Source organism: Symphalangus syndactylus, chromosome 10, assembly GCF_028878055.3.
Source record: "Symphalangus syndactylus isolate Jambi chromosome 10, NHGRI_mSymSyn1-v2.1_pri, whole genome shotgun sequence".
NCBI classification, from domain to species: Eukaryota; Metazoa; Chordata; class Mammalia; order Primates; family Hylobatidae; genus Symphalangus; species Symphalangus syndactylus.
Genome location: NC_072432.2, coordinates 43,879,759 through 43,906,017, shown reverse-complemented (window position 1 = coordinate 43,906,017; position 26,259 = coordinate 43,879,759). Strand labels below are relative to the sequence as shown.

At 39.6% G+C, this 26,259-nt stretch overlaps 1 protein-coding gene across 1 annotated transcript in view; it reads right to left on the bottom strand.

Annotated features, from left to right (window-relative positions):
• HPGDS (hematopoietic prostaglandin D synthase) overlaps positions 1-23,288 on the bottom strand; it is a 47,153-nt gene extending 23,865 nt beyond the window's left edge. Inside the window, exons 1-3 of the mRNA XM_055296991.2 lie at positions 23,257-23,288; positions 20,331-20,514; positions 12,092-12,233 (exon numbers count right to left, since the gene is read on the bottom strand). Coding sequence (XP_055152966.1) covers positions 12,092-12,224 — 133 coding nt within the window. The 5' untranslated portion in view covers positions 12,225-12,233; positions 20,331-20,514; positions 23,257-23,288. The remainder of the gene's footprint in view (positions 1-12,091; positions 12,234-20,330; positions 20,515-23,256) is intronic.
• Between the last annotated feature and the right edge of the window lie 2,971 nt (positions 23,289-26,259).

The following is a 26,259-nucleotide window of genomic DNA, read 5'->3' as shown; positions in this document are numbered from 1 at the left end:
TACCCCTGGTAGAATTTGGCTGTGAATTCATCTGGTCCTGGACTTTTTTTGGCTGGTAGGCTATTAATTATTGCCTCAATTTCAGAGCCTGTTATGGGTCTATTCAGGGATTCAACTTCTTCCTGGGTTAGTCTTGGGAGATTGTATGTGTCCAGCAATTTATCCATTTCTTCTAGATTTTCTGGTTTATTTATGTAGAGATGTTTATAGTATTCTCTGATGGTAGTTTGTATTTCTGTGGGATCAGTGGTGATATCCCCTTTATCATTTTTTATTGCATCTATTTGATTCTTCTCTCTTTTCTTCTTTATTAGTCTTGCTAGCAGTCTATCAATTTTGTTGATCTTTTCAAAAAACAAGCTCCTGGATTCACTGATTTTTTGAAGGGTTTTTTGTTTCTCTGTCTGCTTCAGTTCTTTTCTGGTCTTACTTATTTCTTGCCTTCTGCTAGCTTTTGAATGTGTTTGCTCTTGCTTCTCTAGTTCTCTTAATTGGGATGTTAGGGTGTCGATTTTAGGTCTTTCCTGCTTTCTCTTGTGGGCATTTAGTGCTATAAATTTCCCTCTACACACTGCTTTAAATGTGTCCCAGAGATTCTGGTATGTTGTGTCTTTGTTCTCACTGGTTTCAAAGAACATCTTTATTTCTGCCTTCATTTCGTTATGTACCCAGTAGTCATTCAGGAGCAGTTTGTTCAGTTTCCATGTATTGATGTGGTTTTGAGTGAGTTTCTTAATCCTGAATTCTAATTTGATTGCACTGTGGTCTGAGAGACAGTTTCTTGTGATTTCCGTTCTTTTACATTTGCTGAGGAGTGCTTTACTTCCAACTATGTGGTCAGTTTTAGAATAAGTGTAGTGTGGTGCTGAGAAGAATGTATATTCTGTTGATTTAGGGTGGAGAGTTCTGTAGATGTCTATTAGGTCTGCTTGGTGCAGAGCTGACTTTAAGTCCTGGACATCATTGTTAACCTTCTTTCTCATTGATCTGTCTAATATTGACAGTGAGGTGTTAAAGTCTCCCATTATTATTGTGTGGGAGCTTAAGTCTCTTTGTAGGTCTCTAAGGACTTGCTTTATGAATCTGGATGCTCTTGTACTGGGTGCATATATATTCAGGATAGTTAGCTCTTCTTGTTGAATTGATCCCTTTACCATTATGTAATGGCCTTCTTTATCTCTTTTGATTTACATTGGTTTAAAGTCTGTTTTATCAGAGAGTTGGATTGTAACCCCTGCTTTTTTTTGTTTTCCATTTGCTTGGTAGATCTTCCTCCGTCCCTTTATTTTGAGCCTATGTGTGTCTCTGCACATGAGATGGGTCTCCTGAATACAGCACACTGATGGGTCTTGACTCTTTATCCAGTTTGCCAGTCTGTATCTTTTAATTGGAGCATTTAGGCCGTTTACATTTAAGGTTAATATTGTTATGTGTGAATTTGATCCTGTCATTATATTAGCTGGTTATTTTGCCCATTAGTTGATGTAGTTTCTTCCTTGCATTGATGGTCTTTACAATTTGGCAGGTTTTTGCAGTGGCTGGTACCGATTGTTTCTTTCCATGTTTAGTTCTTCCTTCAGGAGCTCTTGTAAGCAGGCCTGGTATTGACAAAATCTCTCAGCATTTGCTTGTCTGTAAAGGATTTTATTTCTCCTTCTCTTATGAAGCTTATTTTGGCTGGATATGAAATTCTGGGTTGAAAATTCTTTTCTTTAAGAATGTTGAATATTGTCCCCCACTCTCTTCTGGCTTGTAGAGTTTCTGCCGAGAGACCCACTGTTAGTCTTATGGGCTTCCCTTTGTGGGTAACCCGACCTTTCTCTCTGGCTGCCCTTAACATTTTTTCCTTCATTTCAACCTTGGTGAATCTGACAATTATGTGTCTTGGAGTTGTTCTTCTCAAGGAATATCTTTGTGGTATTCTCTGTATTTCCTGAATTTGAATGTTGGCCTGTCTTGCTAGGTTGGGGAAGTTCTCCTGGATAATATCCTGAAGAGTGTTTTCCAGCTTGGTTCCATTCTCCCCATCACGTTTAGGTACACCAATCAAATGTAGATCTGGTCTTTTCACATAGTCCCATGTTTCTTGGAGATTTTGTTCATTTCTTTTTACTCTTTTCTCTCTAAACTTCTCTTCTTGCTTCATTTCATTAATTTGATCTTCAATCACTGATACCCTTTCTTCCACTTGATCAAATCAGCTACTGAAGCTTGTGCATGCATCACAATGTTCTCATCCCATGGTTTTCAGCTCCATCAAGTCATTTAAGGTCTTCTCTACACTGTTTATTCTAGTTAATAATTAATTATTATCTAATTAATCTAGTTAATTAGATTCATCCAATCTTTTTTCAAGGTTTTTAGCTTCCTTGTGATGGGTTCAAACATCCTCCTTTAGCTCGGAGAATTTTGTTACTACCGACCTTCTGAAGCCTACTTCTGTCAACTCGTCATTCTCCATCCAGCTTTGATCCGTCGCCGGCAAGGAGCTGCGATCCTTTGGACAAGAAGAGGTGCTGTGATTATTAGAATTTTCAGCTTTTCTGCTCTGGTTTCTCCCCATCTTTGTGGTTTTATCTGCCTTTGGTCTTTGATGATGGTGACCTACAGATTGGGTTTTGGTGTGGATGTCCTTTTTGTTGATGTTGATGCTGTTCCTTTCTGTTTGTTAGTTTTCCTTCTAACAGTCAGGTCCCTCAGCTGCAGGTCTGTTGGAGTTTGCTGGAGGTCCACTCCAGACCCTGTTTGCCGGGATATCACCAGCGGAGGCTGCAGAACAGCAAATATTGCAGAACAGCAAATATTGCTGCCTGATCCTTCCTCTGGAAGCTTCGTCTCAGAGGGACATCTAGCTGTATGAGGTGTCAGTCAGCCCCTACTGGGAGCTGTCTCCCAGTTAGGCTACTCGGGGGTCAGGGACCCACTTGAAGAGGCACTCTGTCCATTCTCAGAACTCAAACACCATGCTGGGAGAACCACTGCTCTCTTCAGAGCTGTCAGACAGGGACGTTTAAGTCTGGAGAAGTTTCTGCTGCCTTTTGTTCAGCTATGCACTGTCCCCAGAGGTGGTGTCTACAGAGGCAGGCAGGCCTTCTTGAGCTGCGGTGGACTCCACCCAGTTCGAGCTTCCCAGCCGCTTTGTTTACCTACTCAAGCCTCAGCAATGGCAGACGCCCCTCCCCCAGCTAGGCTGCCGCCTTGCAGTTCAATCTCAAACTGCTGCACAAGCAGTGAGCAAGGCTCCGTGGGCGTGGGACCCCACGCCACAATACAGTCTGTCACGGCTTCCTTTGGCTAGAAAAGGGAAATCCCCCAACCTCTTGTGCTTCCTGGGTGAGGCAATGCCCCACCCTGCTTCAGCTTGTCCTCCATGGGCTGCACCCACTGACCAACCAGTCCCAGTGAGATGAACCAGGTACCTCAGTTGGAAATGCAGAAATCACCCATCTTCTGCATCAGTCACGCTGGGAGCTGCAGACCAGAGCTGCTCCTATTCAGCCATCTTGGAACAGATCTCTCCTTCATTTTTGAAGGATAACTTTGCTGGCCATAGTATTCTTGGCTGGCAGGTTTTTTTTTTTTTTTTCAGCACTTTGAACATATCATTCCATTGTCTCCTGGCCTGTAAAATCTCTGCTGAGAAATCTGCTGTTAGTCTGATAGGGAGTCCTTTACATATGACTTGACACTTTTCTCTTGCTATTTTTGGAATTCTCTTTGTCCTTGAGGACAAAGTCAAATTTGACAACTTGACAAACTTGACAGTTTTGACTTTAATGTTTAATGACTTTAATGTTGAATCTGTACCTGAGCTTCATGTATCTGGATGTCTAAATCTCTTGCTAGACTTGAGAGAAGTTTTAACTATCATTTTGTTAATTGGTTTTCTATGCCTTTGTCCATCTCTTCTTCTGGAATTCCCAAAATCCCCAAATTCAAACATTTGGTTGCTTTATGGTTTCCCAAATGATGTAATGCAGGCTTTCTTCATCCTTTTTTCATTCTCTTATTTTATTTTTTTTCTTTGGTCTGGCTGGGTTATTTCAAAAGACCTGTCTTCAAGTTCAGAAATTCTTCTGCTTGATCTAGTCTATTGTTGAAGCTCTAGTTGTATTTTTTTTATTTCATTCATTGAATTCTTTAGCTCCAGCATTCTGTTTGGATATTTTTTATAATATCTATCTGTTATATTGAATTTCTCATTCAGATCATTGTCTTCCTGATTTCTTTGTATTATCTGTATTCGTTTGTATCTCACTGAGTTTCTTTAATACCATTATTGTCCATTCTTTTTCAGGCATTTCATGTATTTCCTTTTTTATGGAATTGGTTACTGGAGAATTATTGGGTTCCTTTGGAGATGTCTTGTTTCCTTGCTTTTTCATATTTCTTGTGTCTTTATGTTGATTTCTGTGCATCTGGTATAATAGTCGCTCCTTTCAGTTTTATGGATTGATTTTTGTAGGGAAAGTCTTTTTCCTATAGGTGTATCTATAGTGTTGGTTGCGTAGGGTACTTTAGCTTTGATTCTAAGTAGGTGCAATAATGTAGTCTTCATATGATTTCTTCAGCTATAGTCAGCGTCAGTGCTGTCTGTGAGTTTCTCAGTGGCTTAGGCTGTAGTTATTAGTGGAGGCTGTGGCAAGGCTTTGCTGGGCAGGGGGATGCCAAGTGGATTCATCCTCAAGCACTAGTGGTGGCTACAGTGGCCTGGGTGTGTGGATTTCTAGGCCCCTGAATGGGATGCACTGGTACCAGCAGTGCTGGGTAAGGCAGATCCAGCCCCCCAGACAATGCTTGTGAGTCCCAATGACAGTGGCAAGCAGAACAGGTGACCTCAAGCCCCTGGATGATGTGCACAAGCACTGGTGGTGGCTGGTGGAGTAGGTTGATCCTCAGGCCACTGGACAATGCATTCAGGAATTGGCAGCAGCAGTGACAGGCAAGATAGGCCTGTCCTCAGGTCTCCTGAGAGTGCATGTTTGCACCAGTGGCAGCAGGCAGGGCACGTGGATCCCCAGACCCCTGGATAATGTGCTTGGGTGCCAATGGCAGTGGTAGTGGGTGGGGTGGACTGGTCCTCAGGCCGCCAGATGGTGCACGTAAATGCTAGTGGTGATGAGTGTGGCAGTACTATCCTCAGGTCCTGGAATGGCATATCGGTGAGCTGGTCCCCAGGCTTCATAAAGGTGCATGAAGGTACACTGTGGCCCTGATACTAGAGAAGGTATGGTTGCTGTCTGTGGCAACAGCCCCAGGCAGGCAGCTCTCAGACTCTGGAGAGTGCATGCTTTAGCCTCCTGTGTTACAGCAGCAGCCACTCTGGTATGCAACACTGTCTATTCCCCAAGGTTTGGGACACTACATGGGCTAAAGTGCTGGGGACCCAGCCACAACACTAAGTGAAGCCAGCATTGCAATGCTGCAGCCCTCTGGGTTGTTGTGGGGGGATGTCAGCAGGGCTCCAGGGATGTGGAGATGCACGGGCTTTTGGGTTCCAGGGCAAGATATAGTCTTGTGGGGACTGGGCTCTCCAAGTGGCACCATGATGCAGCTACTTGGGTCTCAGGGGGTGTGTAGGACACAGCACAAACTTCCTCTCTGGAACAATGTTCTCACATGGACTCCAGGCACTCCCTACCCTAGTCTCAGGGCCCATAAGGCCCAAGGGGGCTCTCCCATGGCTAGAATTGCAGGAGTCTGTGGAGTAAATGTGGACCACTGGGGATGTCTCTCTTACCTTTTCCCCACAATGGGGAGTCCCTCCTGGCTCCAAGCTGATTCCAGCTGCATCAGCTGCTTTGCTTCCTTTTCTTTCTGTGCCTCAGAGGTTTCCCATCACTTCCCAGCTGAATTCCAGTCTTCTCTCTTAGATGCTGTATTAGATGTGTGGTTATCTACTTGCTATTTTGATCCTTCTTTGAGGAGATGAGTGTCAGGTACCTCTAGTCATTAATTTTGAAGCCCCACTTCATTTTGATGAGGGACTATTTGAAATGTATAGCAAGGCAGCAAGCATTTTTGCATAAATATCGGACAGACTGATAGCAGATACCGTATTAATATTTTATCTGTAAATCCTACTGTTTTCTTATCTAAACTTACTATTGTATTTTTATCACAAAGTAATATACATTTATTATAGAAAAATTATAAACTGATAAAAATAATTCAGCCACATAGTTTTAACCATTTTAATATTTTAATTGATTTCCCATATATATTTTAAAACAAATTGTAATGCATATAATGTTTTGTAAATCACTTTTCATTTCGCAGTATCTTTTAAACATCTTTCTAAATCAATGAAACATCATCTTTTTTTAATGACTACATAATACTTTGCCATGTGTATTGATCACAATTTTCCCAACCAGTGCCTTAGTTTTGGACATAAAATTATTTTAAGAGAGAAAATAATAAAGTGCCAGTCACAGTCTGATGACCCTCACACAACTACTAGAATCAACTTTGTGTTATCTCCTTCAAGTATCTTTCATATGCACACCTAAATAAGTATAAGAGAACTGTACTTCACATACAGAATAAAAATACCTTTAAGTACTTACCTTTAGGTAATGAGTGTCCCAACTACTATTTTTGGTGCCTGAGATACTTCAGTGAGCAAAACAAAGTCTCAAATGAAATTGACATGAGTTGGGATGCCTTATTTGAAGCAAAATATGTGAACAAGAAGGAATCAAAATGCCTAATTTTTTCGCAGGGAGGGGTTTTTTTGTGCTAGGCATTGTACTAAATATTTAGCACGCCCATTAGGTCTTCTTTTACCTACAACAACCCTATGAATGAAGTAGGTGATAACTATCTCATTTTATAAATGAAGGGATGAAGTTAAGAGGTTATATAAATTGCCCTGGTCACACACCTGGTAAAGGTAAGCTTCACACTGAGGTCACTTGGAACCTTTGCCCAGCTGTTTTCTTAGTTCTATGAGCCATGTTTTGAGAAAGATATTAAAAATCAGAGCAAGCTCAGAGAATAGTCTCCAAATTAGTGAGAGATTTGAAAATCTTATTTTTTTGAGGATTGGTTGAAGAACCTTGGCACTCTTCACCTGGAGGAGATAAAACTAGCTAAGTGGAACATAACCACCTCAAATAGGACAGAACTATCAAATAGAAGAAAAATTTGACTTATTCTGACTACCTCTAAAATGTGAAACTAGAATCAAAGGGTAGTGGAATAAAGGGCAGATGAAGAATAATTTTGTTCTCATTAGAGCCATTGACAACAGAATGTGTTTTCTTGTGAGATAGTGAGCTTTTAGCTACTGAAAGTGTTTGAGCCAACCTTGGGATAACTGCCCACAACTGGAACATTGGGCTGCATCTAACACGAAGACATTTAAGAAGGCAAATGCTAAGTCTTTCATTTGATTCCAGAAAAAATAATAATAATCCCAGTGTTGTTGGAGGTGTCAATAGGAGTATTCTAAAGCCTCGAAAGCATTAAGGAGTTTTGTTACACTGAATATGAGGCCTCAATGTGATGTGGCTGGCAAAATAACTACAGTGATCTTGGTAAAATGTCTTACAATGATGTCTAGTCTTGTGACAGGGATGATGGTCCCATTTTGCTCTGTGCTGTTCTTGTACCTTAAACACTGTGTTCTCCATAGGTATCACACCTTAAATGGCAGATGTACAGTAACAGGAACTTGTTTGGAGGATACCTACTTGAGTGGTGAAGAAATGCTAATCGGGGAATATAAATGAGCACTTAAGAAAGAAAAGTGAATTGTCCTTTGGACCCGGATGTGATTGTAAATCTCAGATAGTCCAGGGAAAAATGGCATCTAAATCAAGAAGTAGAGTCAGGGATGGGAAAGTTGGACTAAAATTCACAATGATTACCAGAGAAATTAACAAGGAAGTTCCAAAATTTGTTATGTAGGTAGAGGTATAGATCCATGAATTAAATGGGACCCAATTACAAATTCTGCCAAAGACCTTTATCTTCACTCAGCACATTTGTATTGAACTAACCACTCAGCAATAGCTTTTTTCTATGATGTCTTTAAAGAAACTAGGTTTCTTTAAATATTTGGTTGTAAAAGGAGTAAACTGGTTCTCCATGGATTAAAATTATTAAGTACAAGACCAATCTATGAAAGCTATAAGGAGACAGATCTCAACTTTGTATAAGGAATAGTCTTTCAAAATTAGTCTCCCTTCTATTTTCTGTTCTCTCTTTCCAGAATTTTATTTGAAAGTTGGACCTCCTAAACTGAGCCTCAAGTTTCCTTTCTTTCTTCTTTTATTTTTCATTTATTTGTCCTATTTTTGTACTTTTGGGAAAAATATCCTTATTTTTTGTCATTTTATTGATATGTTTGTATCGTATTTTTAATTTTCAAGAACTGTTTGTCTCTGAATATTTCTTTTGACAGCACCCTTTTGTTAAAAGAAAAACTTCAGCCAAATTAAATTTAAAGGAGTTTAACTGAGCAATGAACGATTTGCAAATTGGGAAGTCCCCAGAATCACAGCAGAATCACAGGGGCTCCAGGGGAGGCCTCATGATCAGAACAAATTTATAGACAAAAAAAGTAAAGTGACATACAAAAATCAGAAGTGAGGTACAGAAACAACTGGATTGGTTACAGCCCAGAGTTTGCCTTATTTGAACACAGTTTGAACACTCAGCAGTATATGAGTGGTTGAAGTGTAGCTGCTGGGATTGGCCAAGACTCAGCTCTTCTTATAGGTGCATATTCCTAAGTTAGGTTTTAATCTTGTCTACTTATTAAGTTAGGTTAGAGTTCATCTACAGGGACTCAAATATAGTAGTACAGAGTCCTTCTCAGGCCATATTTAGTTTGCTATTACAGTGTTCTTGTTTCATGGATAGAATATCTTCTCTTATTTCTCTGAGGATTTTAAAAAATATTTGAAGTGGTTTTTTTTTTCTTGCTAAATCATCTTGGTTTCCTCAGAGTTGCTTTTTTTTCTGCTTCTTTGTTTAGGTATGTTTTATGTTAGATTTTTCTCAAATATCTATTGATTTTTGATTGCCATTTATGTCTTAAAAGGCAAAGAAATAAAACCTACCTGTAAGCTCAGTGTGCATGGGAGGGGCTTGCCAACAGATTGGGCTGGGCTGTTTCATTAAGAAACTCTCATTCGTTCGTTAACTTGGGCTGGTCAGCTTCCCCAGAGAGAATTTCTCCAATTTCTGCTCGAGGAATATTAGCCTGGTTGTAGCCTTCTGATTGTAGAGCAGGGGAAAGGTGCTACAGAGCTCACCATTTAGTTTCTATACTTCCATGGAATCCCACCTTTACTATAGCGTTGTGTCCTCAGACATGTCTGTTGTCCCAGAAGCCTCTGGTCTATCCTCCCCTGAGAGTAACCTCCACGCTTATTCTAGGGACGAGAAGGGATATGGTGGTCACAGTGCTTCTTCACATTGATAGAGGCAGGAGGCAGAGAAATTCTAGGCAGACAGCAGCAGGTCCCCAGTGAAACCCCACCTTCAAGCCAAAAAGCCTGAAACCTGCGGCCCAACATAAGAAAATCTATTCCTGTTTGCTTGCTGTCTCCTGATTGGTTCTTTCTGAATAATGCTTTTTTACCAATTGAATGTTGCCTTTTCCAAAACTACCTATAGCCCACCCCGCCCCACAATCCTGTGCCTATAAATACCCCAGACTCAGTTGGTAGAGGAAAGAAAAGCGGCTCAGCTGGAGAGAGTCGACTTGACTTCAGAGAGATGGCTGGACTTCGGAGGAGAGATGACTTGACTTCAGGGGAAGACTACCTGCCCACCCTGTCCTCTCTCCAGCTCCCCTCTCTGCTGAGAGCCATTTCCATCACTTAATACAATTTTCTGCCTTCACCGTCTTTCAAGTGTCTGGACAACGTAGTTCTTCTTGGATGCTGGACAACAGCTTGGGACCCACCAAGTGCAGGGACCCACCAAGTACAGGGACCCAAAAAAGGCTGTCACACTGGCCCTTTGCCCTTGCTGGTGGGGGGCAGCCACCCCATGTGATGAGGCAAGAGGCCCACTGAGCTGATAATACACCGCTGTCCATGGATGGCAGGGCTAAGAGAGCATTGTAACATGCCCTCTGGGGCTTCAGGGGTCACAGGAACCTCAACCTGGGTGCTGCTGCGGGGCCCGCACAGAGCTTGCTCCCGCCAGCGCCCAAAGTGGTCAGCTGGATCCCATGCTCACTTGCTCACGTGCTCCCTCCCACAAGGGATTGAGTGCAGTGGGCCAAGTAAATGGGGCACCCCATCACAAGTCCGACAAAGGGGTCAAGAAAAATTCTCCATCAACATTTTTCCAGTCAATCCTCTGTCAGCTCAACTTTTAGAGTTATCTGCTACTACAAATTCATGAGCCTTTTTCTGTATCTCTGGTGATTTAGCTTGCTTTCTCCTCCTCAAGGTTTATGTTTGAACTTTGGGCCTACTAAGTCACTTTACCATTCTTTGGCCTGCTTTTTAGCTTCCAGAATTGTGTGCTATCATATCTACATTCAAGCTTTATTTCTTTGTCCTTATGGACTTCGCCCCTTTTTTAAAGTACTTCAGTGTTATTAAAGGACAGAAAAAACGTTTTAAAGAGAGAAAATGTAAACTCATGTGCAATTTACCAAGTTTGTCCAGGAGAACATTTTAATAAAAGTATCCAATGATGGAATGTGTTGACTGGAGATTTTCTAGGTTCTAGCAGAGGGAGTGTCATAGCAGGTTTCAACCACCAGAGAGCACTGCTAAATTGGACAGCAGATGAGACCAAATAACATCTGTAATAGAAACTGCTCCTTAGTAGTACCTATTCTTTCCTTTCTTCTTAGAGTAATAAAACTCTGGATTTTTAGCTGTGCAAATGATTATCCACAATTAAATCAGCATTTCTCAATTTTCCTTGTAGTAATATGTGACCACTGGGCTTACCAAGTGACGTATGCAACTTTCTAGTCATGCTGTTAAAAGGAAGGGGTGTGTCCTCTCCCTCTTTCGCACTTTCTCTGAGCTACAATGTGGAAGGAGCGTGAGCTATCTCACACTGTGTAAATAAGACACCAAGGGGTGGCAGATCAACAAGAAACCTAATCTTTGACAACTGTATGGAGCAAAATCATGATAACCACTTGGGGTTTTGTGTAAATGAAATTTCTATCCTTTTTAAGACAATTTTACATTGTGTCTGTCTATTAAAACATTTGAAACTATATCCTAACCATCATGAACTTTAAGATTCCTTTCAACTCTGAAAATCTATGGAAATATTAAGAAAATACAGAAATTCCATTTTCAATAACAATGAAAAGTTCAGGTAGAATAGGGAATGAGGCACTCAGTGAACTTATATTTCAAAGCTAACAGGCAAAATTTATTACATGTAATATCTGCACCTTTCTATCCATCTTGGTCTAATTAATTAGTGGATAAAAGTAATGTTCACCTATTATATATTCACTGTCTTAAAATCCCATGTGTAAATTCTGATATCGGAATAAACATTTGGATATTAATGGTAAAGTATCATGAGAATAAGAAATAAGATACACTATCTCACCAGAGAAGAGGTCTCTGCTAAGAAAAAGAATGGCTGTAAGGGCAATGACTTTTAAGGCGCTCGTGCTTCCAAAGGCTGTGGCAATTCATTGTTAATATGCCTATTATCATAGTAGTGTTTTTTTGGCATTGTCTAGTGCAAATAGCTTGAGCTTGGTATTAAACTGACCTGGGTTTGAAACTCAGTTCTACTTGCTAGGGTCGTGAAACTGGAAAAATTACCTAAACTTTGTGCACTTCAGCTATCCCAGTGACAAAACAGAAAAACAAACAATGTCTCATGTTTATTTCAGCTCATCTTCTCATCTGATAAAGCTTTATACTGGTTTACCTTTATATTCTCTTTCTGTAAGTTTTATGTTTTCACCTCTAATAGGAGATTTGCTTGATTACACAGCATTTATTTAGTCTGAACTGCTGCTTCTCAATTTAAAGCTACATGAGCTTTGAAAACCTTGATTTTTTTTTTCATTTCCCTGAGGAAAAACAAAGGGTTTTGAAAGCATATTTTTCCTACATTTATTATTCGTGCTACTTACTTGATTTGATTTCAGGCCAGTCAGCTTGTTCTATTCTGTGGTCTTCATACTGTATGTCCAAATAAGCAAATATGTAACGAATAATTTCTGCTCTCCCCCTCATATTAAAATAAGTGAGTTTGTAGTTTGGCATGGTGCAATTCTGGAAAAAGAAAAAGGGAGGGATTATTTTAAAAGCCCTCTAGAGATGTCTCAATATTTTTCTTCAGAATTTTTTGGAAAACTTTATCGCATCTCTTGAGATAACTGGAGACATTAAAGGATACCAAAGGAATCCTTTAATTAAAGGAACCAAAATTATAAATCACTATCTAATTACATATGGGGAAACTTGGTTGAAATCAGATCATGACTCTCTCTTGGCACTAGTTAGAACATTACAGTGAAATAACCAAATTCAAACTTTATTTATAAAAATATTCAGATTAAGAGGGTAGCTACACACCAACCTTCAGAGCATGGAGCAAAAAACTTCCCACTTTAAGATGATTTTGCCCTGCTTTTAGTCACTGGCAATGTGTAATATTTGATATTTTCCCTGTTTTGTTTGCTCTTGTGACACAGCTCAGAGTTTATGAGGACATCTGGGTAAGGACAGCCAAGGGCTGGGCACATGCAAGAGGAATGTGAGTGCCATGCCAACCTGTCTTTGCCTCTCTTTCCTCACCTGTGGCTTTTCCTCTAGGCATCCAAGGCCTAGGGAAACAATGCCCTCTGGTTCCCTCTCACTACGTCCATGCTACTGGGTGTTACTGGGTTACTTGCACCACAAAACACACCCCATCTCGAGACCTCTGCGGAGATGGGACAATCTTCCTTCATTCCCTCTGTAGAGGAAGAAAGCCAACTACTCTTACATTTCAAAACGTTTGCTAATACCGGCGAATTCAGTCATTATAATCTTATGGGTTTTCAGTGATTTGTATCTTTTCATTTTCATTGTTTATAAATGGTTAATGACTTTAAGCACTCGTAGTGGAATATATTTTAATTTTGTAAGATCAAACAACTGAGAAAGAAATGTTTTCATTTGAAATTCAATTCTTTGAATTTGGGCTTTGGCCAGTTAAAATCTCCCTGAATTTCAAAGACGACTTTTTATAAATAGTGATATTAACATGGATTTGTAAATTAATGAGGTAATACACATAAGGTACATAGCACAATGGCAAACAATCATTAGCATTAGTAATAATGACTTTGATCTCATTCTGTAGTCAAGAATAAACACTATGAATACAGCACACTAAAGATAAATAATAATTATGGTAACTAAATGAATAAAAGCATATAATGATGATTATTTATTTAAAGTGGTGAGTTTAAATAGTTGATTCTCTACTAAGAAAGTTTTTAAAGAATATTAATGGAATACTAATTAGATAAAAAGGAAAGTTGGGCTCAAGCCTCAAAACAAAGTTTCATCAAAAATCAAACCACAGACCAGGTGTGGCAGCTCATGCCTGTAATCCCAGCACTTTGGGAGGCCGAGGCAGGCAGATCACCTGAAGCCAGGAGTTCGAGACCAGCCCGGCCAACATGGTGAAACCCCGTCTCTACTAAAAATACAAACATTAGCTGGGTGTGGTGGTGCGCGCCTGTAATCCCAGCTATTCAGGAGACTGAGGCAGGAGAATCACTTGAACCCCAGAGGCGGAGGTTGCAGTGACCCATGATCACGCCACTGCACTCCAGGCTGGGCAGCAGAGTAGACTCCATCTCAAAAAAAAAAAAAAAAAAAAGAAAGAAAGAAATCACATCACATAAAAGGTTAAATGCGAATCATAAAAATCTAGCTTGCCAAGTCTTGACTTTAAGTTTATATATTCCTGGAGTCTAGTGGGAAGAGGATGACCTGGAAATAACTGGTTGCCTATCTAGAAGCTCCCAGGTTCAGAAAGTGACGGTGATGGTAATTCCTAGCAAAACCATTTTTTCTGGCCCTGGCTTCTGTGTCCAGATTTTCTGGAGTGAAGCTGGTGCTCCTTGCTAAAATGGGAGAGCTACTGCCAATCATTCCTGCCCAGTTTGCATCAGCCAGTCCAGTCCCCACCCAACTGAGATGTAGCACTCACCACATGTATAGATATGTGGGAAAATGTCCTTGAAAGAGACAAGAATTGACTAAACTAATAAGAATTCCATGATTTACAGCCACGAATTTCTTTCAGGGAGAAATATACATATAAAGGAGTTCAAATTTGGGATACTAAATGAAATGCCCATCAGAACAATGGAACTGTTTTCCAGGTTACTTAAAAATGTTGAGCTTAGAAATAAATAGTGGAAAAGGTCTAAGAGCACCAAAATAGTAAATAAAAAATGTAATAATTAAGAGATTATTCTTATCCAGGAAAAGCATAATTGTTATAATTCCTGGACCTATTTGTTTTAAATATCAAAACAATTTTAAAAAGCCTACAGAGTGGAAAAAGTGTGATTATTAGTTGCAGTTTCTATTTGGTGTTTCGTTTTGTTTCGTTTTGTTTTGTTTTGTTTTGTTGCGGCACAGTCTCACTCTGTCCCCCAGTTTGGAGTGCAGTGGCTCAATCTGGGCTTACTGCAACCTCTGCCTCCTGGATTCAAGCAATTCTCCTGCCTCAGCCTCCTGAGTAGCTGGGATTACAGGCATGCACCATCACGCCTGGCTAATTTTTCTATTTCTAGTAGAGATGGGGTTTCACTTATGTTGGCCAGATTGTTCTCAGGTTGGTCTCCCAACCTCAGGTAATCCACCCCCCACTTGGCCTCCCAAAGTGCTGGGATTACAGGTGTGAGCCACTATGCCCAGCCTGCAGCTTCTATTTGAAAAGCATTCTATATAAAACTTTTTATTGGTTTTGTTGGCATGGTCAATGTTTCCACAGCATGAAGAAATTATATTTTCTCCCTATAACATTAAAAGTTATCAGCACTACACGGGGCGCCATGGCTCACGCCTGTAATCCTAGCACTTTGGGAGGCCGAGGCAGGCGGATCACAAGGTCAGGAGTTTGAGACCAGCTTAGCCAACATGGTGAAACCCCGTCTCTACTAAAAGTACAAAAATTAGCTGGGGGTGGTGGCGGGCACCTGTAATCCCAGCTACTCAGGAGGCTCAGGCAAGAGAATCACTGAAACCTGGGAGGCAGAGGTTGCAGTGAGCCGAGATGGTGCCATTGCACTCCTGCCTGGGGGACAGGGCAAGACTCCATCTCAAAAAATGAAAAAAAAGTTAACAGCATTAAAAGTTAAACCTATAACATTTTCTCATTCAGTCAATTACCACATAAATACCAGTGTCCACCTGCTGAATTCTGCATGAAAGCAAAGTAATTATTTTTTATTTTTGTTAATTTTCAAAATCATACTCTTTTATATTGTATTTCACTGAAGTAAAGAAGACATTTGAAAATTCTCAGCATAGGCTGGTAGCTATCTATATTTCTCTGCAAAAATATCTTGAAGTCTAAGATTTGTCAGAGGCCCAATAGCAGCTAACAAATGCTTATCTTTCCTTTTAAAATATTCTTTCAACCGTTGTAACTCATTAATGAGGCTGTACTTTTTACATGACATTTCTGTAGTTATTTGCATAATTATATTTTCTGTTTGTCTCAGGAATACAAGATGTTATATCAGAACATCCATCTGTATAATAAACTACATTGAAAGAGAAAAACCAGGCCAGGTGCAGTGGCTCACGTCTCTAATCCCAGCACTTTGGGAGGCCGAGGCGGGCAGATCACTTGAGGTCAGGAGTTTGAGACCAGCCTGACCAACACAGTGGAACCCCGTCTCTACAACAAAATATACAAATTAGCTGGGTGTAGTGGTGTGAGCCTGTAATTCCAGCTACTCAGGTGGCTAAGGCATGAGAATTGCTTGAACCCGGGAGGCAGAGGTTGCAGTGAGCCAAGACCGTGCCACTTCACTCCAGCCTGGGAGACAGAGTGAGACTCTCTCTCTCATAAAAAAGAAAGAGAATTATCATAAAACATACTGTCATCTCAATAGATACTAAATGCTTTTAAAAAGCATTTATAACATTATCACTCATTTGTGATCAAAACTCTTAGCAAAATGAAAAAACAACAAAATAAAATACCTCTTATCAAACTAGTAATAAAAGAATACTTCCTTAACCATATAAAGAGTCTCTACTAAAAACTTACAGCAAACATACATAATGGTGAACCAATAAAAGCATTTTCTTTAATGTCAGGAATAACAAGAATCCCACTGTAACATCTACTATTCAGCATAATGCTGGACAGCCTAGCTAATTCAGTAATGTAAGATAATAATAAATAACATTTGTAAGTAGTAGGAAGAGAGTGACACAGCTATCCATTTGCAATCAAAATGATTGTCTATATTTAAAATTCAAGAGATTCTACAGATAAACTGGATCCTAGATTTCAAATGGAAATGCTAAGGACCAAAATAGCCAAGACAAACAAAAAAAGAGAACAGAAGAGGAAGACCTGATGTACCAGATAGCAAGACTTAGATAAAAAGCCTTGAAGACCTGATGTACCAGATAGCAAGACTTAGATAAAAAGCCTTGTAATGCAGTATTTTTTCAGAGGTGCATTGTCTTAAAACAGAACCTCATATATAGGACAGACATGACATAGAGTGAGGACATAAAGAAACTAGACTAAATGGTTCTGAGACAACAGAGGGAAAATAAACATAATTAGAACCCAACTTTCTATTGTACACAGAAATAACATCTAGGTTATCTTGGTATGATTTGACTAGCACAGCAAAACTGCAATATCATTCTGGTCCCTTATTTCCTGTTAGCTTCATTTCTGAACCCTTCCACTGTCATTGTGTTAAGCATGTCATGTAGAGAAAACTGCATGTTTCCTGAAATGATACAGAAGCATGAAGTTTAAAAGCTGATTGTGTTTGAAGATCTTTACAGCTAAAGATCTTTCATCTAAAATTAACCACTGGCTTCCTTACACCCCAAAGCATATCGTGTAAAGTTACTAATTCAGCAGATAGATAAAAAGCTCATTTAGAATTCTGTTTGAAAAATAACCTATACGGTTTATCAAAGAACACATAAATAAATGACTAATAAATACCCTGGATAGAAACTTACATATATAAACTCATATGAACATAGCTATCCAGTGAAGAAGATTTAACTTTTAATATTAATATATGCATTAGGAAATGAGCTCTTTTACATGGGAAATAACAGTGTTTTTCTAAAGTACTCTCTTGGGTACTTCCTTTCTTTCCCTTTCTTTCTTAATAGCTTTTTTTTTTTTTACTTTATGTAATGCTTGATATGGTTTGGCTATATTCCCACCAGAATCTCATCTTGAATTGTAGCTCCCGTAATTCCCACGTGTCGTGGGAGACAATTGAATCATGGGGGCGGTTTCCCCCATACTGACTTCATGGTAGTAAATAAGTCTCACGAGATCTGATGATTTTATAAGGGATTACCCCTTTAACTTGGCTCTGGTTCTGTCTTGCCTGCTGCCATGTAACACATCGCTTCCTATTCCGCTATGATGGTGAGGCCTCCCCAGCCATGTGGAACTGTAGTGCAGTGGCGCAATCTGGGCTCACTGAAATCTCCACCTCGTGGGTTCAAGCGATTATCCTGCCTCAGTCTCCCAAGTAGCTAGGATTATAGGTGGGCGCCACCACATACAGCTAATTTTTGTATTTTATTTTTTAGTGGAGATGGGGTTTCACCATGTTGGCCAGGATGGTGTTGACCATCTGACCTTGTGATCCACCTGTCTGGGCCTCCCAAAGTGCTGGATTACAGGTGTGAGCCACTGTGCCCGGTCTAAACCTTTTTTCCTTTCTTTTTTTTTTTTTTTTTGAGACGGAGTCAGTCTCTGTCGCCCAGGCTGGAGTGCAGTGGCGTGATATCGACTTACTGCAAGCTCCATCTCCCGGGTTCACGCCATTCTCCTGCCTCAGCCTCCCGAGTAGCTGGGACTACAGGCACCCGCCACCACGCCTGGCTAATTTTTTTGTATATTTAGTAGAGATGGGGTTTCACCGTGTTAGCCAGGATGGTCTCGATGTCCTGACCTCGTGATCCACCCGCCTCAGCCTCCCAAAGTGCTGGGTTTACAGGCGTCAGCCACTGCGCCCGGCCCCCTTTTTTTTTTTTTTTTTTTTTTTTTTGAGACGGAGTTTTGCTCTTGTTGCCCAGGCTGGAGTGCAATGGTGCGATCTCGTTTCACCGCAGCCTCTGCCTCCCGGGTTGAAGCGATTCTCCTGCCTCAGCAACCACAGTAGCTGGGATTACAGGCTCCAACCACCACGCCCCGCTAATTTTTTTTTTTTTTTTTTTTTGAGACTGAGTCTTGCTCTGTCGCCCAGGCTGGAGTGCAGTGGCGCAATCTCCGCTCACTGCAGCATCCGCCTCCCGGGTTCAAGCGATTCTCCCTGCCTCAGCCTCCCGAGTAGCTGGGATTACAGGCGCCCGCCAATGCGCCCAGCTAATTTTTGTATTTTTAGTAGAGACGTGGTTTCGCCATGTTGGCCAGGACCTCCTAACCTCCTAACCACGGCCTTCCAAAATGTTGGGATTGCAGGCGTGAGCCACCGCGCCCGGCCAAACCTTTTTTTCTTTATAAATTACCCAGTCTCCGGTATGTCTTTATCAGCAGCGTGAAAACTAACTAATACAATGCTGATTTATTTCATCTGATTAATTCAATCCCAGAGGCAATTTTAACATACTCATTGAAAAAATTACAAACTTTTATAATAAAACAATTTAACAATATACTATTCTGTATATTGCTGTAAAAGCACAGTAAAAAATAGTCTCAAAAATTCTAGTCTCTGTGCCAGACAGATGACAACAATCCAATTTCAACTCTCTGACAACACAGGCTAATCAATATCCAATGCCTATACTAAACATCTTAATAAAGACTTCAGCCGAAATATTTTTAGTTCAAAAAAGAGAACTTTTGGAATAATTTTGTTGGATAGAAAACTTACAAATAAGGAATTAAGTATTAACCATTCTACAATTCAATACAAAATGTTAGCCGACTTAAGCTCTTATTCTTAAATAAGAGACATCAAGAATTCAAACATATTTGGGCATTCCAGACACAGTTTTTTACATGCTTAGTAATTGTGCAATAATCTGAGTTTAAGGTATAAAAACAAAGATTACTTGTGAATTTGCTATAGCTTTTCTTTGAGTTTAAGATGTAGATCTTAACTTGCCCAGTAATAAACTTACACAAAATGTAATGGCCTAAGGCACGTTTACACTCCTGTTATATAGACCCTGGTGTTCTGAAATGTAAAAATTGGATTCAGACGGCAATCATGTGAGATACTATTGTCCACATGGGAACTTCTTGCATATACTGACATTAAATAACAGCTTTTTATTACCCCTAACATTTGATGGTAAGGAATGTTAATTTCACTCATTTCACAGTGTCCCTGGGCATTTCAAGTTCAGTTCTGGAAAAGCTGCCAGGTTGGAGTTAAATTATAGGACAATAGAGAAATAGAAGAATTGTTGACTGAGTAAGATATTGATTTCAGTCAAGCACTGGATGTTTAACTTTGAATTAGCAAGCTGAAAGCTCTATTTTTTTTTTATCAAATATCAACTAAATATCATTTTAAGTGGCTGTTTCACATTAAAGCCAAAGCAAGAGGAATAACTGAAATATCCTTTGGGAGCTGGAGTTGAAATTCCTGGCCTGGGGTAAATCCCTTAAACTATCTCTGAAGCCAAAAGATGATAGGATGCAATTCTTATCAAAACATGGAGATGCTTCAACAAAATGTGCCTTAAAATAATATAAAATATTACCAGTAAAAGTCTTAAACTTTAAAGCAAAGGAAAGAAATCGAAGAGCCATGAGATAATATTCTCTACTCCATCAATCCAAGTGATTGAAGAATCACTTGGGAAAATTCTGGAAGTAATAACAAACCCTGATTAAGACAGGATTTTTCTTCTAGCATTGATTATATTTTCTATGTTAAAATCCACTTGAAGAGATCGTCTTAAATCTCCTGTACCTATATTTCTCTTAAAAATGACTATTTGATTTTCACATATTCACATATATGGAGAGGCTCTGGGTAAGACAAGGTCACAGTGAGCACCATCATGAAAATAGCTCACAAGAGAGTTAGTCACAAACAGGATATGAGAATAATAAAAACTCTAAAGTAAAGAGTAAAGCATATCTCATTTCTTATCTATGTGGAGTTCAATAATATGACTTACCTGTGTTGTGTCTCTCGGGAGTCTGTAGTGTCTCGTATCCCTGGGTATGTGACTGTGCCTTGGGTTTATATGATGAGTAAGTAATAATCACAAGCCAGTGAGAGGACAGGCAACTTCCTTCCACCTAACGCTCTTCCTTCTTTTCTTACATGTTCACTTATTTTTAGTCTTACACCATAGTCTCCTGGAGAATAAGAAAACCTGAATGTAATGAAATCATCTTTGCAGATGTGCACATGACTTGCTTCCCTGTTTTAGAAACAGTCACTCCTGTACCTGCTGTATGTTCCTTTGAGGCAGTGTCTAACAATGTCGTGTATTTCACTTGTTTGTTTTTGGTTTCTCCCAGTGGAATGTAAGCTCTGTAAAGGCAGGCACTTCACTGTCTTGTTAACTATTGTCTCCTCAGTTCTAAGAGGAGTGCCAGGCACGTCATGACCACTAATATACATCTGATGGGAGAATGACCCTAATTTATAGTTCGCATTTTTGCAAGGACTGTAAATTTGCATTGCTGCTGGTTTATTTCATTTATTGTCATTTCTCAGAAAAGCCAAAGTGTTTAAAGTAAACCTGGTGTAGAAGTTTCCAATTCATCTTGTTTGTGACCCTTTTACAATTTAGTAACAAATGCCTAGACATTTTAGAAATTTATTTTTTCACTTCTTAGTGCAGGAATTATTTTCATCTAGAATATTAGGACAGCTCAGTGAAAAGATCCAGTAAAATGCCTGCCTGGGCCTTACTGAGCCTGAGGATTATCCATGAAACATTTCAATGACCGGCTGGCTTTTAACTTCTGGAAAATTACTCCCACAGGCAACAATAGCAACCTATCAATCATTTAATATTTCTTATTTCTAAAGTGCATTTAATTTTGAAAAATATGTTTACATCCACTTGGTATAAACATCAGAAATGAAAATAAATGTAAATACTAGTCTGTAAAAAGAGAAGACACAAGTGTAGCCCCTTACCCACCAAAAAAGGATACACGTGTGTCAAAATCAAGTGCAAATAGGATGGGAGTGGGAGCTATACAAAATTAACACAATGCATTTATTATCTTTGACAGCTTTAACTTATATTTTCAAAAAAAAATCTTTTTATCCTCACCTCAATGATTTTTAATCCCTATTTTTATAAATGAAGAAACTGAGGCATAGGGAAATTAGGTAAATTGCTTGCGAATTTTTGGTGGGACAAGCTAGGATTAAAATCTAGGCCTTCTGATGACACATTTAATATTTTTCCTTACATAATGCTGCCTATATATAATACGAGACTGCTTCAGTTAAAAAAAAATCAAGTATACAAAAAATAGCACTTTTCTCATTTTGTATTACAATTTTCTCTTTTACGACTAGTTGTTTTGGCTGAAGGAAAGCAGAGTAACACATCAAGGATTGGGGAAGGAGCAGCCACTTGATCCTTGGTCACCGATCAACAGAGGCTGCTCTAGAGGCATCCATTGTCCTTGTGTACATGGCCTCCACTCCAGGAGCTCTCTGCAGCTCCTGCAGCATTCTCATTTTGCTACCTTCTTGCCCCACTGTGGCAGTTTCATCACAACGCTGCCTGAGATTCCACTTGCCCAGTACCCAACAGAGCCACTTCTTCCCTGTGGTCTTGTCACCTCCCTGGAGGCACAAGAGGGTCCCAGGGCTCCTCCACTCCGGAAGCACAGCTTTCCCATCCTCTTGTCTCTTCTCCCAGCCCAGGTGGGGATGCCCTAACTCTCCTAGTCTTCTACTAGCTGTGGGCCTTTGGGCAGGTAACTTAATCTCTCTGTGCCTAAGTTCCTTCACCTTTAGTTGGAGATGGATTCTACGATAAATATTTATTTGTTCCTAATCTTTGCCAGGTATTGTTCTGAATGCTAGAGATACAGCAGTAAATAAGCCTGGGTGCGGTGGCTCACTCCTGTAATCCCAGCACTTTGGGAGGCCGAGGCGGGTGGATCACAAGGTCGGGAGATGGAGACCATCCTGGCCAACATGGTGAAACCCCGTCTCTACTAAAAATACAAAAATTAGCCAGGCGTGGTGGGGGGTGCCTGTAATCCCAGCTACTTGGGAGGCTGAGGCAGGAGAATCTCTTGAACCCGGGAGGCAGAGATTGCAGCGAGCCCATTCGTGCCACTACACTCCAGCCTGGCGACAGAGCGAGACTCCATCTCAAAAATAAATAAGTAAATAAATAGAGATACAGCAGTAAATAAAATCAGACAAAAACAAATCTTCATAGAGCATTCTAACAATATTAGTAATAACTCCCTCATAGGCTTTTAGAGAATTAAATGAGTACACAGATACACAGATACGTGCTTCAAAGTGTGCCTAATGCATAGTTAGGGATCCATGAGTGAGAGCAATTGTTAATATTATTAGCAGTTCACCTGAAGGGAAAATCGTTTCCCTTCAAGAATCTATGCTCAAGAATTATTTCCTTTTCTGTGGTTGAGTTTGGGCACTAACAGCAGAAAGAGAAGTAGCTGTCAGGCAACTTTTATTTTTCACCCTGCTTCATCCTCTTTTGAGGAAATGAGCACGGAGCCAAGTGTCTACTGGAATAGGGAGGAGGAAAAGGGCAAGGGCAAAGTGAAAACCCCTCGTGGATTGTTACCTCTCAGTTCCCTGCTCTCCAGGGCAGTGACTTCATGCCACATACCCTTCAGGAGCATGTCGTGCATCCAGACTGGACTGCATGAGAAATACCCGGGAATAAACGTGTCAAGTTGTATGATCATGTCCACACAGTCATTTAAAGGCCTATTATAATTTAATGAATATGTCTTCATTTTCTCCGGGGCTTCCTAGTTGGAAAACTTTTAATCCTGTGGTATTGAATTAGCAAATTCCTAACCGCTGTTAAAAATCCAACATTAAATCATAGTTTTCCATCCTTGTTTTCTTTATTTGCCCACCTGTGTAGTAACGTGACTATACAAGACAGTGATTAAAGAGTTTCATCCTGGAATCATGACCACTTAGAGGAATCTCCACTCCGTTATTTGCAAGCTCTGGGACTTTAGGCAGCTCCCGTAGTTTCCTTATCTGTAAAATGTTGATGATAAAAATCATTCTACTCAGAGTTGAAAGGATTCAATTAGTTTGTGCATTTAAGTCACTTAGTGCTTTGCTTAGCAAGCAGTTGCTTGATAAGTAATGGAAAAATACATACGATTTTTAAAACGCAGCCCAAATATTTGTTCCTCTTTATTTATTTTGGTAAAAGAGAAGTGTTCAAACAAACCTATTTCTCCTTTTCTAGCTTGTCTGTTGATGGGGAAGGGGGGAAGTGTCCAGGAGAAGCCCACAAAACTTCCTTTGCTCAGATTCTAGAGTGGTCTGGTCTACTTTTGTATATTTTATTTAACAAAACAGTTTTCCTTTTTATAGTTAGTTATTTGAAAAACTAAAAACAGGTAAAACTGACGTATTTAAACCTGGTGTTGAAAATACAGGAAATAAAGAACATGTTTTTCTGCTTCTAACCTACTTGAGTAATTGAAGCATGCCTGCAAATATTTTAGTGTCTATGTTTTTCCAGATTTCAATAATGATAATGCTATTTTTCTTGTCTGCCTCTTCAGATACTGTGAAGGATGATATGGTAATTATATCCAAGATTATGAGCAAATCTTTCACTACCTAGCCTTTTGGCTAAAAGAGGATTCCTATATGTAGGCAAATAATAGTAATATAAATAGCTAAAACTCATTAAGTATTTCCTGTGGGCCAAGCATTGAACCAAGCGCTTGCCTTGTATTACCTCATTGAATGCCCCCAAAACAACATCACAAATGGTGCATGCACCCTTGAGTGTAGTTGCACAACTGACTGGGCCTTGTCATGAAAGCATTTATAGATAGAAAATTCCTCAGACATTTGAATCTCATTCACAAGATTTCATGTTTTTTCTTCTGTCAAGAATGAAGAAAATAAGCATTAAGTTAATTTGTTTTTCAGGATTTTTCCAGAATCAATTAATGTCACCTCTGTATCATTACAACTTGTACTGTAGGAGGAAGGACTGTGCAGTAAGTCCCACCTCTGCCTGTGCCCTGTCCTGTGTTCCCCAAAAGAGTCATGTCTCCTCTCTAAACCTCAGTTCTTGGAAAAGAAAAGAGATATCCTGGTGACCTCTGAAGTCACTTCCTACTCTATTATTTCATGACATAACATTCCCCCTGAAGACATTTCTCTGTCTTACATGATAATTGAATGAAAACTAAGTCCAAAAAGGCACAGAGCTCATGGGCTGAGAGGTACAGGTGCACAAGTTATCTTTGTCCCCAAGTCTAGCAAGAAAGGCAAGATTCTCAGATCAAAGGAAGGCAACCCATTCTGATAATCCCAGGTCACAGGATGGACTGACTATTTACAGGTACTAAGATAATGCAAACAAAAATGTAATTTAGAGAGAATTTTTTTTTTTTTGGCAAGATTAAAGTGTCTTCCTAGTAGTTATCAAGAAGAGGCAACCAAAATGTACCTATTAAAGGAATTTGTATATTTGGAATTTTCTTATATTTCAAAAACAGATTAAAGAGGTGTGTTTTCCTCATGAAGTCTAGAAAAAGGAAATTTTGGAGAATAAGAAGGTGTCAGAAAATTTCTAGGACTCCACAGAGGACTAACAATAGCAAACACGGACATTTGCGTTTATCGTGTACCTGGTACTCACTTAAGATTTTAATTTGCCAAGGTCTCAAACCTAGCAAGCAGAAGATCCAATATTTGAACCCAGTAGTCAGCCTTCAGAGTCTGTGATTAATTACTGCATGAGACTGCCTCCAAAATAGAGATTACTAGAGTGAAAGAAAAGAAACAAGTTACAATCATTTGCTGACATTTTCTCAGGATTATCCAACTTTCTTTGGCCTAACTGTAAGAATCAAGCAAATTTCAGACCTAAATTCTTTCTCCTAAGCAGGTTTTTGCTCACCATTTTATTCTGAAAGTTGGTTTTGCATCATTCTGAGCAAACTATCACAGAGACAGAAAACCAAACACTGCATGTTCTCACTCACAGGTAGGAATTGAAAAATGAGAACACTTGGACACAGAGCGGGGAACATCACACACTGGGGCCTGTCGTGGGGTGGGGGAATGGGAGAGGGACAGCATTAGGAGAAATACCTAATGTAAATGATGAGTTAATGGGGTGCAGCACACCAACATGGTACATGTATACCTATGTAACAAACCTGCACGTTGTGCACGTGTACCCTAGAACTTAAAGTATAAAAAAAAAAAAAGTTGGCTTTGCATGCCTTCATATGAAACATACAGAATTTCTGGAAGAATACTTTCAGATCGGCCTGTGATACAAAGAAAGGAAGCTACCTAGAAGAAAGAAAATCAAGAAATCTTGGTTTCTGATAACACAGCTCACATTTGCTGCCCTGTTCCTAGGGAAAGGAGAATTCTACAGTGAAAGGAGAATTTTAAAAGACAACTGCAGTAATTAAATGAAGCTTCAATCCTTACAACACAAACTTACACAAGAATATAAAAAACATACAACTATGTAAGGAAAAAAACTGTTTTCATCTGAACCAACGTAACAAGAAGATCCAGAAAACAATGAACAAAATTATGCTAAAAATATTTTTCTGGCCTCCAAGATACAATTTTACTACATATACTTTGGCTCTTCATAAAGTGAGCCATTGAGAGAGAAAATACCAGCTGTTTCTAAAACTCTAGGATCCAGTCCATGAAAGGCTAGAAATGATCTGTTTTCTAGCATTATGTACATTTTGTTGGTGTTAACAGTTGAATAACTCATGGGAAGCTGCAGGCCTCAATTACAATATATCATCAAAATTTGGAGACAAGATCCAGAATTGCCACTAGGTCTGCGATTTGGAAGAACTTACATAAATGGTAAAATTTATCCCCTGTGGACACCAACTGAAAGA